Source organism: Anser anser (genome assembly GCF_964211835.1).
Source record: "Anser anser genome assembly, chromosome: 9".
NCBI lineage: Eukaryota > Metazoa > Chordata > Aves > Anseriformes > Anatidae > Anser > Anser anser.
This window is the reverse complement of record NC_139729.1, coordinates 19,037,849-19,050,744: the sequence shown is the minus strand read 5'-3', so window position 1 is coordinate 19,050,744 and position 12,896 is coordinate 19,037,849. Positions and strand designations below refer to the sequence as shown.

Below are 12,896 nucleotides of genomic sequence, written 5' to 3'. Positions count from 1 at the left end.
GGCTGCATGCAGGCATATTTGCATTGACCACAGGTAAATACAAATTGGCAGCTGTCGCCGGCTTCTGGAGGGCTGCCAAGGTGACCTTGTGGATTAAGCAGCCCGATCATTCCTCTCCCCCCCTGCTTTAAAAGCCCCGAAGGAGCCGTCTCTCATTGTCATTACACCTAATAAAAATCTGTTTTATTCATTTAAAATTGTCAAAACATACTTTGTAAAAGTAATGAGATGTTCCAAGTCCATTTGTTCCAACAAACACACAAGTTAGTTAGTGAAAGGAAACTGGTTTAGGAGATAGAGACGCACACAGAGTTAAGAGATTTTCCGGTCTTCATGCTGAAAAGGGCTGGAGATAAATGTGTGTCTTTTAAGAAACCCCCAGCCTCCGCACGCTAGCCAAAAAGAAACATTTCAGTGTGCAAACTTCCACTTTTTACGGGAGCTTCTTTGTCCGAAACCTATGTTTAATGCGGGTCTGCAGAGGTGGACTTGCCCTGGCATGGAGTTTGTGTTGATGGAAGAATAAAATCTTTTTCTCCCTCCTCCAGGTGGCCAGAGGATTTGCACACTGGAGCCGGGCCATGCCTACAAGAGTTTTGGGGGAACGGCTCGCACGGAGCGCGGTGGACCCGCACGTGCCACTCACGCCGTCTGCACCCTGCTGAAGCCCCTTCAGCACTGCCGAAGGCACAGCTCGCACGCCGGCCCCGTCTGCCATCTTGCAAATCAACCATCTGGGGAAAAAATGTGCAGAGCAGAGCGCTCCGTTTATTAGACGGTAACGACAGCGTGCACATATACAAGCCAGAATATCAATCCTAATTTAAGGAAAGCTAATTAAGTGCCATTTCTCTTTGTACACCTTAAGGAAGCCTAATTAAAGTGGAGGAGCGTATCTGCAGAGCAGTTAGTCTTCTTACCTTTAACAGAACCTAAAATAAATGGCTATTGCCGCAGTAGAGGTAAGATAAACAGTCTGTTAGTGAGCTAGGATTACCATCATGGTAATTAAAATGTTCGCAGATCACAGGACTGCAACGGCAGTTTGTTTTTCTCTGTGTAAATAAGTACATCTATGCAAAGGTATTCACAAGAATCAGCGGAGAAAATAGCATACAGTCGGTGCTGCAAGGTTTGTTACAGTACATCAGTATAGCTTTTTGCCAGCTAAAATCATTCAAAACTCAATAAATCAGTTGGAGCTCGCCATAAAATATAACACAAGGAGATCACAAGTCCCAGTGGTCAGTGCTCCATCTTCGCTCGAGTGGAAGCCTGCGTGCACCAAGACGAAGCGCTGCGTTTGTAAGCCATGGCCTCAGGCTGCAGCAGAAGCGAGGTTCCCGGCGTGGCCGGTGGTTGGGTGAAGTCTGGGTGTTACCTGCGTGATTTTCTCTGAAAGCAGCTCGATGCTGCTAATGCAGGAAAGCGACGGTTTGTGCACAGCAAACAAAGCAGCGCCACGCAGCCGTGCGAACCCTGCTAACACAACTGGACAGCCTCCGCAGGCAGCAGCGTGCCAGCAGAGATGCTGAGCCCAGATTTGCACCACTCTAACAGACGCCAACAACCGTGAAACAGTTCAGGGAACTGCGTGTACCCGCTGGGACATCAGAAAGCCCTCGATGAAGCAAGATGTTGCTCTTACCAGATGAAGTGACCGTTCGCAGGAGGCAGAGCCCTAAAGCAGGGAGCAGACACCAGCTATTCGGGAACCAGGGAAGGCTGGTGCCTCTGACAGCAAGCCCGAGCACCTAAGGAAAGGGCTGAGCAGGGAACCACCAATTTTCTCCCAACTGGGGATCCAGGCAAAGGGGCTGAGGTGGAATTAAGGTGCCTGAACGCCTTACTTACCTCCCTGCCCTGACTGTCTCCCAAGGGCAACCTGCTGACTGAGGCAGCCTCCTGCAGCATTCACAGGTCATTCACCAAAACCAACGCATCCAAAAGGACTACAAAAGACAAAGAATCCACCAGAAGCCACAGCATCCGCTAGCAGGGAGAAGGTGGCTGCAACCTGCTGGCTGCAACCTGCTGGCTGTGAATTCCCGACAGGCAAACAGCGCGTGGCTGCAGATTCAACCAGCTGGGTGACCACCAAATGCTGACCTCCCGTCCTGCGCCGGCTCCTGCTGCCAGCCCGCAGTCCCTGAAGCATCTCCTGAGATCTTTCGCAAAAGCATTACCCGATCTCCAGCGCCCACGCTGCTGCAGCTGGAGGGGAGATGGCAACGACCATCGTTTTGTTTATTGAAGTATAGGCATTACGAGCCTTCTTTAAACTTGAACATGTCAGTGCTGAGACATTCACAGTAAGAGTGACTGCATGTCTAGACACTTGCAGTGCATTTACATTCTTCTAGGGACTCTTTAGATTGTCCTGTTCTCTTCACTTTGTGAGTGCATACAATAGCTGGGTGGGACCGAGAGCTCCGCATCCTGGTTTTACCCTTATTAACTTCAGCTCGAAGCTGGCTTTTTAAAATTAAGCAACGAAGGCACTTTTAGAGTCCTTAGGCTCTTCAGGTCATTTCTAAGAACCTGCTGAGCTCTATCTTGGAAAAGCTAAACAGACATCATTTCTCAGAGCTGGAAACAGTTGTTTTAATTTGGAAATAGGCATCCTAGAGCTGTCAACTCACTCCAGTGAAAGCTACAAACGTTTTTTCACACAACAGCCCAATTGTTATGGCAACCGCAAAAATCAAATCTCATCCCTCAATCCCAAGTAAACCCAACTTGACCACGCTGTCTGCGCAGGTTCGCTATGAAGTGCCAATAAGCACGGGACCCGTTCCACCGATGTTCATCACTCAGATGGGTATGAGACACTTTTGCAGGGAGAAATTTCAGAGAACAATCAGTGCCTGAACATCGAGATTTCGACATCCCACTCCCAAAGACATCTATTACGTGTGGTGTCTACCACATTTGTCACACTTGATGTGGGCAGATTTCAGTTAAAGCCCTGGAGTGGCTGCTTCCAAGACGACTGCTTAAAAGGAATATATTAAAAAATATGCACGCAATAGAATTGCCCTGACAAATCTCTGAAGGCACTCTGAATGCCCTGTAACACACCGACAAAGATACATGACACACCACAAAACTCTCTTTGCATGGTGCATAAATTTCAAAATGAAGTGAAATTACAAAACAATTGGAAGCAAAAACTGCCCCATCCAAACACCAATTATACAAATCCCACAGAAATCCAGCACACCATAAAATGCATTGAAAGCCCAACTTTATACATCAAACCTGTGCTGTTCTTTTTAATTTCTCTGTGTTTATGTTTTAGCTAACATCTTGTTCTGGTTCAGAAAACAGACCTTGGTCTAAGAGAGCAGCTAACAATGGCTCCTGATGTATTGTACTTTTACAACAATAAACATTTACATTTTCACCAAGGACTGCTCGCTGGATTGCCGAACCGGAATCAATTATTCCTTCTGTGTATTTATGGCCCCAAAGTAAGGAGGAAGAAGGTAAAAAAAAAAAAAAAAAGAGCAGTCTTGGAACATAACTAAATGGTTTGAAAAGCCAACGTATATATAACAGAGATCAGAGTGTCTGAGAGACCAAGCACCAGCAATACTTCCTACAAGTCATGCTGTAATTGTGCCACAAATATAATGAGGTCTCTGCACCACCACTATCCCACGCAAGAAGGTGGAGTGTAATTGAAAATGCACTCGCATTATATAAACTACCTTAATCATAGATGCACCGAGCTAGAAATGGAAGAGACATTAGGTCATCCAACCCCCATAGGTCAGAGCTGGGCTACACTTGACAATACATTTGCGAGGACTTTCTCCAGTGTAGTATTAAGCATCTTTAGTGATGGAGTTTCCAGTACTTTCTTTAGCACTGTAAGCTACATTCTATTTTAGGTTGGACAGGAAAGGTTTCCTCTTTGTTTTACCCTACTTGTCCTCATAACACCCCTTTGTATCCTCCCACCACCTTCAATGATTCTCGCTTCCTTTTGGTCCACGTATTTTAACCGTTAACTACGTCTTTCACAAACTTCTAGTTTCAGTGTTGGCAAATACACACTGCATGGTTTATCCTTCCTTTCAAGTTGGTCCCTCAGCTCCCAAAATACCTTAGTCTTCTTTGGACTGCCCCACTTCTAAACCATGCTGTGATGTCTCCAGGACAACTCTGCCTCATACAGAAAATACCTTCATGTGTGCCATCTGCATTATGCTTGTTTCTGTCTTTTTAGAGAGTGAGGATCTGAGAATAACCTGGGAACAAGGATCCATCACCCAAAACCTTCAGGGCAGACAAGTCAGAGAGCGTACATTGCTCACTCAACAGCTTACAGCACGGGCCTTGAAAAAAAGGATTTCTTTTTCAAGAAAATAAATGTTTTCTCGGCTTTGATGACAAAAGTGTCCTTCTCTCCTGAAGCACGAGGAACCAGGGGGGTTGGAACTAGGTGATCTTTAAGGTCCCTTCCAACCCGAGCCATTCTATGAACCATGAAACTGGGACGATGACTATGGTATGCTGTCTTACAGGCATCATTTCCTACATAGATGACAAAAACCAACTCACAAAAGCCAGACAAGATGTGGAAAGAAAGAGCTCTGCAAAGACATGAGAGGTGGGCTGAGATGAGACCCCACTGCGAACACCACAGTCTGTAAAGGTGTAAATAGGTCTCCTAGTATTCAGGATCAGAACGAAGCCATGAAGAAAATGTTGTTCCTTGTAACGACCTGCCTGTTCTAGTGATCAGTGCGCGGCCCTGAAATGCCACAATGGGGATATACTGCCTCACCTACTTCGGTTCTGTTTCTTCATCTACAGCAACAGAGACACACCCTGGCTGACACCAGGTCTTGGATCTTTCATCTCCTGACTACGTAAGTGCTATCCAACCTGTAGTGAGAGAACAGCATCTGTGGTATCAGGGAAAGTGGCAGCATCCAGCACCTCTGAACTGGGCAGGCCACCTCACATATATAAACGTGCCAGGATAGGGCACTCTTCTGCTCACTGCATGCAGTTAAAGCACACCTTGTGATCCAGTAGAATCCAGTAAGAAATGGACATGTTCCCAACCTGATTTAAGATTTTTATCCTCATCTCCCTGTTATTCCCTCCATAAAATAAGCAGCCAGACGGGAACAAGACTGTATATATAGCAACCTAGTTGCAAAAGTTATTACTGTTTTCCACAGCGAAACACTCTTAACTAAGCAAGCTTGGTTTTGATGGCCTGCAATATCAGAACACAATAACCCTGTCCAACTGCACACCACTGATTCCACTTTAAGCTGCGCTTCCAATGACCACACGCGCCTTCCTGTAAGGAAAAACACCAGTGATGTTGCCAGTGTGTCTGTACACCAGCCACTGGTAACAGCAGCATCTGACAGCAAACACCATGCATCATTTTGCACAAAACAGTGTCACCACAATTGCTGTAGCTATAGTGTAGTAGAAAATGTTATGAAAACAGAGCGGAGGACCTGAAGAAGCCAACTGAGTGTCAGGAGCAGGGAGCTGAATCACATCACTCTGACAGGAGCGCTGTTTTGTTCAGTTTTACTTACTCAGCTAATGGGTGAGTACTGTGCTAACGCTAGCTCTCCTCACCGATCCAAGAGCACTGTTCCCCAGGCTGCCCGGACAGCAGAAGTACCAGAGCAGGTACGGACATCATCACTCTTCTGGACTCGGTCCTGTTAGAGAGGGACTAGATCTGACATCCTTAGACACTTCTGAGTAATCCTTTGTGTGCCTTCTATCTCCCTATGGAGAACATTGAATTAGTCACAGAACAGCTCAGTGCCCAGCGAGAGGGCAGAGATCATAATCTGGCCCTGTTTGTGTCTCTGCTCCACGCCAAGATAACAGTCAGGTCTGCAGCAATGTTGCTTATACATTTGCTAAACAAGCCATTTCTCAGTTTCCATCAGAAACTAGAGCATTTTTACATATCCTATTATAGCTGAGTAAGTCTTGCTCTACTTAACACTAGCTTTTTGTAGTGGAAAATCTCCAGGAAACAAGCTGTTTAATGATGTTTTATCTGACTTGCACTCATTTCAAACTAAAGTATTCCACCTGCCTTGAAAAGACATCTGTTTCAGAGGCTGATTGCTTTCCTCCAACTCCTTGCTCAGCTCAAGGCTGCCATTTTTTATTTTTATTTATTTAACCATCACCTCTCATTTTATCAGCCAATAATCTGCTTGGGCAACTACAGCAAAGAACACGCTGTCAACCTTTTCCTATAAGCACGGCTAATCCCTGTTACTAGCTGCACCACACCTCAAGAAAGGATCAGCAGGCAGAACCACAGTGCAGGTACTGCCCTTCTGCCAGAGCTTCCCCCTTACAAACAGCGCCAACCACAGAGCTTCCCTCCACAGCAGGATGCAGAGACACAGCACAGCACTTTTCCTCCCTTATCAACCAACGGAAGGATGCTACATTTCTGAATGGGCAGCCAAAATTACAATTTAGCCTTTAATAGCTTTGATAGCTTTAGGTCAGTTGCAATTTGGGTCACAGCGTATTGAAATATCAAGACGCAAACTTTAGCTGAAAGCTTCATTGCACTCTTTAGAGCTCTTTGTCTGCAAAAGCAAAGTTCATTAACTCTGCACTAGCAGGGAAGCAAGTGAGCATTAATTGTCCCCTGCCAATGCTGCGGATCCTTGCTGAACCCCATGATGATGCCCTCCAGGCCTTTCAGCAGCCAGAAGGCTGCTAAAAAAAAACCTCATGCTCCTCACAAGAGGAATAGAGTTTTGCTGCCATTCAGAGATCTCAACAGAGAAATGAGTTGATGGGAATGTCACAAAGCTCAAAGGGAAAAGCAAAATCCTGCACACCTGGGGAGGAATAACACCACACACTGGTATAGGCTGGGGGCTGACTGGCTGGAAAGCAGCTTGGCAAAAAAGGACTTGGGGTCCCGGCGGGCAATGAGTTGAACATGAGCCAACAACGTGTCCTTGTGGCAAAGAAGGCCAACAGCCTACGGGGCTGCATTAGGAGGAGTGCTGTCAGCACGTCAAGCGATGCAGTCCTCTGATCCTTCCCCTCTACTGGACGCTGGTGAGACCACAGCTGAAGGGCTGTGTTCAGTTCGGGGCTCACCTGTACCACGAAGACATCAAAATACTGGAGCAAGTCTGCTAAAGGGCCTCAGAGATGATCAAGGGATTGAAGTGTGCGACTTTAGAGGAGAGGCTGAGAGGTGGGACTGCTCAGCTTCGAGAAGAGAAAGCTCAGGTGGGGACATCTTACTCATGTCAAGACATACTTGGTGAGAGGGAGCAAAGATGGCTAAGTAAACAGAGCCAGATTCTTCTCAGTGTAGCTAGTGACAGGATGAGAGGCAATGGGCACAAAACACAAAAGTTCAATTGAAAAATTACAAAAACAAACAAACAAAAAAACAATAAAAAAACAAACACCTTTTTACCATAAACATGCTCAAACCCCAGAATAGGTTGTTCAGAGAGGTTGTAGAATCTCCATCTCTGGAAATACTCAGAAACAAGCTTGACACAGCCCTGAGCAACCGGGGTTGGAGTAGATGATCTCCAGAGGTTCCTTCTGCCCCCCATCACCAGTGATTCTCATGAGTTCTCAAAGTTCAGAGCTTTTCAGCTGAAGTCAATCAGTTTCTGCTCTTCAGACCACATCCATGTTGTAGATATTTCAGAGTTTCTTGCCACAGCACCCTTTCTCTGCTCAGTATTTTTAGCTCATTGTTTTGTATTTTGCCAGCTGAGAAACTGCAGTTTGTAATTTTACCTTCAGCTTCATATTTCTTCTTAAAAGTGAATACAATGTCCTGTTTATAATAATAAAATCACTAGTTGGCAGGATGACATCAAATGGAAAAAGAGAAAGCAACTGGAAAATTTAGAGCAAGCAATTTTGAGTGCCAAGTTTCACATTTGTAATAGTCCAGCGGAGGTCAACAGGCTCACTTATTATTAGGCAAATGGTAAAGAAATAGATATCCTCAAGTTCTTCCATGTTAGACTATATAAACCATCTCCACTTGAACAGGCTCTAGCGCTTTCCAAAAGAGTGATGTTATACATTTTCCACAGTAACACCAACAATGGGAGACATGCAAAAAGGCAGAACTGCTTTGCAAAGAACGGCCTTTTTTCTCTCTCCAATATTTAGGTTTTTGTTTCCCACTATGATCGGACTTTCCTGGCTTTAGTTTCTTGTCCCAGTTAAGCAGTAAAGGAAACAAAAAGATATGAATGAAATTAGAAACATTTGGAACAAGTCTTAGAAATAGCTTTTGGGTTTCTTGGATTCCTGGCTACACCTCTTCAAATGGCTTCCTCCTCCAGTCCCCCATCTGCTGCGCCCACCTCTGAAATTTGCATTTCCTCCTTTGCATTGACCCTCTTCTGTTCACAGGCTGTGCTTTGTCCCATACCACTGAACCACTAAGTGCAAAGCAAAGCAAACAAGAAAATGAATATTACATGTTGAAACACTGGAGATGATGGGAAAACGGTTGAAACTTTGCACCCATCAAAATTTGTCCCTTTCACACTAATCCTCCAGCATTTCTCTAAAAGCAGAAATGAAACATTCCTCACACTTCTAAGGAGAAGAATACCAACTCCGGTCAACCTGAATAATAAAATAGTCCAGTCCCATCTGTGTTATCACATTTAATGTCTCCAGAAGGCAAGTTTGCTCAACCAGGCTATTCTGATACTTCATGAAACTTCATGCTCTCTGTACAATACAACTGTGGTATGCAATGGAGATATCTAATATTTGCCGAGTGCTTTTCATTAGAAATTTTCAGTGTTCTTTACAAACAATTAAGCTGGGAGTGCCCATGAAATACTTGCCTCATTTCACAAATAGATAAAACCATCCAGGTAAAAAGCAGATGTCCATGGCAAAACTGAGCATAACTGGCAGAGCAGAGAGTTAAATCAGCTGAAAGGTTTCAAAGCCATCCACGAGGTTTGGATCTTTTCTGCCTTAAGTAATATTAAAATATTATGTAAACCTTTCTTTGTGAGCCATTACTGGAGAAATGATGAAAAAAAGATCTCCTGGAAGCAATTCTGCACAGGCTATGTAGGTGAGATCACAGTTGCTATCCAAACAGACTATGCATGGCAAGAACACGCTTCCTGTAAAACTGAAAGACTTGCAGAAGATCAAGGAACATATTTACAAGATGGCATGGACAAAGTATCCTTCCCTCATCTTGCCCAGCCTCAGCAGACCAGTGAAACACATTGCCTTGCTTTCATCTAAAACCACTCTCACGAATGCCTCTGGTACAGAACCTCTGCCTCAGTGCTCTGCACGCTGGCTCGCAAGCAGACCTGACCACACCAAGGACACGGCTCAACAGAAGACAGAAATTGCCTTTCGAGGAGGAAAGAGTCATTTCACGTGGTGAAAAGAAACTACAAAAACTTATCTCAGAAAGAGGGAACACCAGAAAACCTGAAACTTTGCTCGGGTCTCAGCTCCATATCCCAAAGGCTTAATTAATAATGTTAGAAAATTTACATTAGTGTTTTACAGAACCAGAGAGGATTTACTATAGACAAGAGTATTTTAAGCCAAACTCGAATTTATGTTTACCGTAGTCAGGTGAACAACGTGTAAACTGGATTAGGGCGAGCTATTTAGAAGTGTTAACATGACCATTTCAGGAGGAAAGGCGAGCCTTTACTTCACTGTAATTTATCTAATAATATACTCTCAGAATATTTACAGTGCTGTACAGTAGCCTGGGAGATCAACACGCACAAAGTAGAGCAAAGCTAGGCTCTCAGGGGCAGGTGTTGCTGAACAGTGCGTGAGCACCCCTGGAAAGCAAGGCACAGCTCCCATGTACATCCAGCTCAGGTGCCTTCCTCTGGATGCTGCCTTGGGCCAGCGTGTACCAGCCGCTTGTACCACGCCACACACCACAAGGCACTTACTGCCAGCAATATGAAAGCTAACATTTAATATCAAGGTATAGCTGAGCACTTCGATTTGTCAGGAACAGTCTCTCGAGGTCTGATGGGAGAGACCAGAAGAGAAGGCAGCCAGGTCTCCAGCTGCAGGACTCCACTCAACTACAGTTCATGCTACATTTACCAATAAAACTCAACTTTTTCCAGGTAGATAAACCTCTCTCTATGATGAAGCAAAGAAGAAGATCCATCTGTATTTTACTTTTCATAACTAAAAGCCTCATGTTATCTTCCTTCGTACGTGTTTACACCACAAACTAGTTAGTCAGCAGTGGGGCAGTTGACATTAAAAGGATTAGTACATTAAGCTCAAATAATTGTCTTAAAAATCTTGACTGTTAAATGTTTATATTTGAGAGGATCAAAAGGAAATCTACTTTGTAGTGTGCACTGTGGTCGGGAAGGGGCAGAGAGGGATTTAAATGGCTTAACTGCGAAACTGTTATCACCTTGATAAGTCCCAGTGCAATAATTCAGCAATAAAAGGAACAAACGCACTTGGAATTTGTTTCCAAAAATGATTGTCTGACTGGAGACAAGTCAAGCTCTTTATTTGCTTGAAAGAATTTGGTCAGAAGAAACAGCGAAAGCTACTGAAATGTAGTCAAGAATATAAAAATAAGCACTTTCCAGTGGCTTCTGAACTGCAGCTTTCGGTATCTTTTTTTTTTTTTTTTTTTTTTTTAAGGTAGCTGAAGTCTCCAGTCTGGATCTGGTATATGAGTGTGGCCACTAGTCAGTCAGGAGCACAATCCTCCCTTGAATTATTCCATTGTTTGGCAAGTGAACTCCAGTGAAGCTGAGGCAGTGGGAAGGTCACAGGCCGCCGTGCAGGATTAGGTCCAAAGTAACATCTGGAGTCCAGGTACAGATACAAACGGCTGCAGTTTATCAGCTTACCCACTCCAATTGTTAGCTGCCATGCCAATAACAGATAAACTAAGAGGGAGAGGAGCTTCAACCACTGCACACAGTGTCTTGAGGAACCATGCTCATGGGGCTGTTTCACCCTGAGGACATGCAAGAAAGCAACATTATCCTGAGCTGCTGAATCTGTTACCCATGACACAATGAGACCTGCCAACCGAGACAGGATACTCAATTATACGTGTGGGAGTGGAACACACCGTATCATCTTAATAACACATTTATTGTTTTGCTTTCTTGCAACTTCCTTCCTTTACTGCAAATCGAGGTTTGAAACAAACTACTCCTCTTTTGTCTTTAAATCTTTTCTAGCAAAGAGGTCTCTAAGCACAACAAATCGTTATGTTTGAGCAGACCAGCAATGTCACTGTCTACCACCACAGAGTTCCCAAAAGTCAATGGGAGCATCACAAAGTTGCAGGGATGGGTAACGTGAGGTGGGCGGACAGCATGAAGTTGCCAGGAGGACTGTGTCTGCCAGCTGCTAACCTGATCAAACTCCCCGTGACACCAGCTCTTCAAAACAGAGAACAACGCTGAGACTAGACAGGAGAACGCAGGACAGTCTCTACCTGTGCTTAAGTTTCAAAGTAACAATGTCCAAGATCATTCAATCTGCCAGGCATTGAGAAAATATCTGCTATAAAACTACCACTAAAATACGTAATACATTCCAGACAAAAACATAAAGCTTTCAGATTAGGTGCCAAACACCAAATTTTCAGTTTTCAATAGTTCTTTTGAGAAAAAGCCTCTTTCCCTCAAAAAACACTTCTTCAAATAACTGATTTGGGGGGTTTGTAGGTAGTTTCAAAGGCATTTTTTCCAAGCTAGCACAGGTAACACGTAACACAGTCCATGTAATAAAGTCAGTGTCTCTCCAAAGTGTGATGAAATCAAAACAAATCAAAACAAAAGAATGCCGCAACGACACAAGAAGGAGTGACAGACCAGGCTTTTTGTTGTTACCTTAAATCTCTTCTTTTGGCCAGCTCTCCCAGCGAGATAGACCAAGGAAGGCTTTGGGGAAGACATTCCAGGGCTTCGGGGGAAAAGTCAGAGAAATCCACACCGTACTCTGTCAGGATTCCTTCCGTTTCCGGCTCAATCTCCCCTGCTTGACCAAGACTTTTGGCCAGCTGCCTGCAAAAAGAAGGAAAGGGTTGCTTTTTTAAGTGTGTAATTACAACTGTTGCATTACCATCTCTGCAGAGAGGTGGCCGAGCCCTCAAACATGCTCCTTCACCCATTCGCTTCTCCCTTTGTTTTGGCAGAGAACTTGGCAGGAATTCAGACCATACCATGACTTACGTCTGCTGGAGATGCAAAACATTAGCCAGACAGTACCCTGGACTATTTTGTATATCTCATTTTAAGGAGATGTTTTATATTACTAGGTTCTCACAGAGGTAAAAGTGTCAAATTTTAGAAAACAACCACATTCAAAGGGGATGAGAAAAGTGCAGCTCTCCTCCCAGGCAGCTCGGGCTTTACAAAGGCTTCTTCCCTGGAGATCCTCCTTCCTCCCCTCACCACTTCAAATGCGACTGAGCCCCACCACCTGCGATGGAGAACAGGTTCCCACCCAACCCCGGACAGCTCAGCAGAAGAGAGCAGCCGGGGAGCTCCGCACACTGCTCTCCACACCAAAAGAAACATCGCCCTGCCTGGGCAAAGAGATGTCCTGTGAAGACGGAGGTGTGACGAACCCATGCTACTTTTCTTACAAAGAACTGCACAAACAGACATGCCCCCAGTTTGTCATTCCATCCATTTTCCAAGCTCTTTTCAGGACCTAAGCGCTCTTTGGAGTCTGTTCCTCGTCTCCTAGCTAAGCGGAAGCCTCTGAACCACCATCCAACCATAGAGGAGCCAATGATTTAGAAGCAAGTCGTAGATAGGGAAACCGTCCCACGTGCTAACAGCCTTTGCTGCAGCATTCTGCGTGCATGCAGATGAGGCTGCTGC

General features: G+C 44.8%; 1 protein-coding gene across 3 annotated transcripts in view; it reads right to left on the bottom strand.

Moving 5' to 3' along the window:
- DIS3L2 (DIS3 like 3'-5' exoribonuclease 2) overlaps positions 1 to 12,896 on the bottom strand; it is a 192,318-nt gene that overhangs the window by 96,491 nt on the left and 82,931 nt on the right. For all 3 annotated transcript variants that reach the window (XM_083848724.1, XM_083848725.1, XM_083848726.1), the window contains one exon: positions 11,898 to 12,071. In XM_083848724.1, coding sequence (XP_083704850.1) covers positions 11,898 to 12,071 — 174 coding nt within the window. The remainder of the gene's footprint in view (positions 1 to 11,897; positions 12,072 to 12,896) is intronic.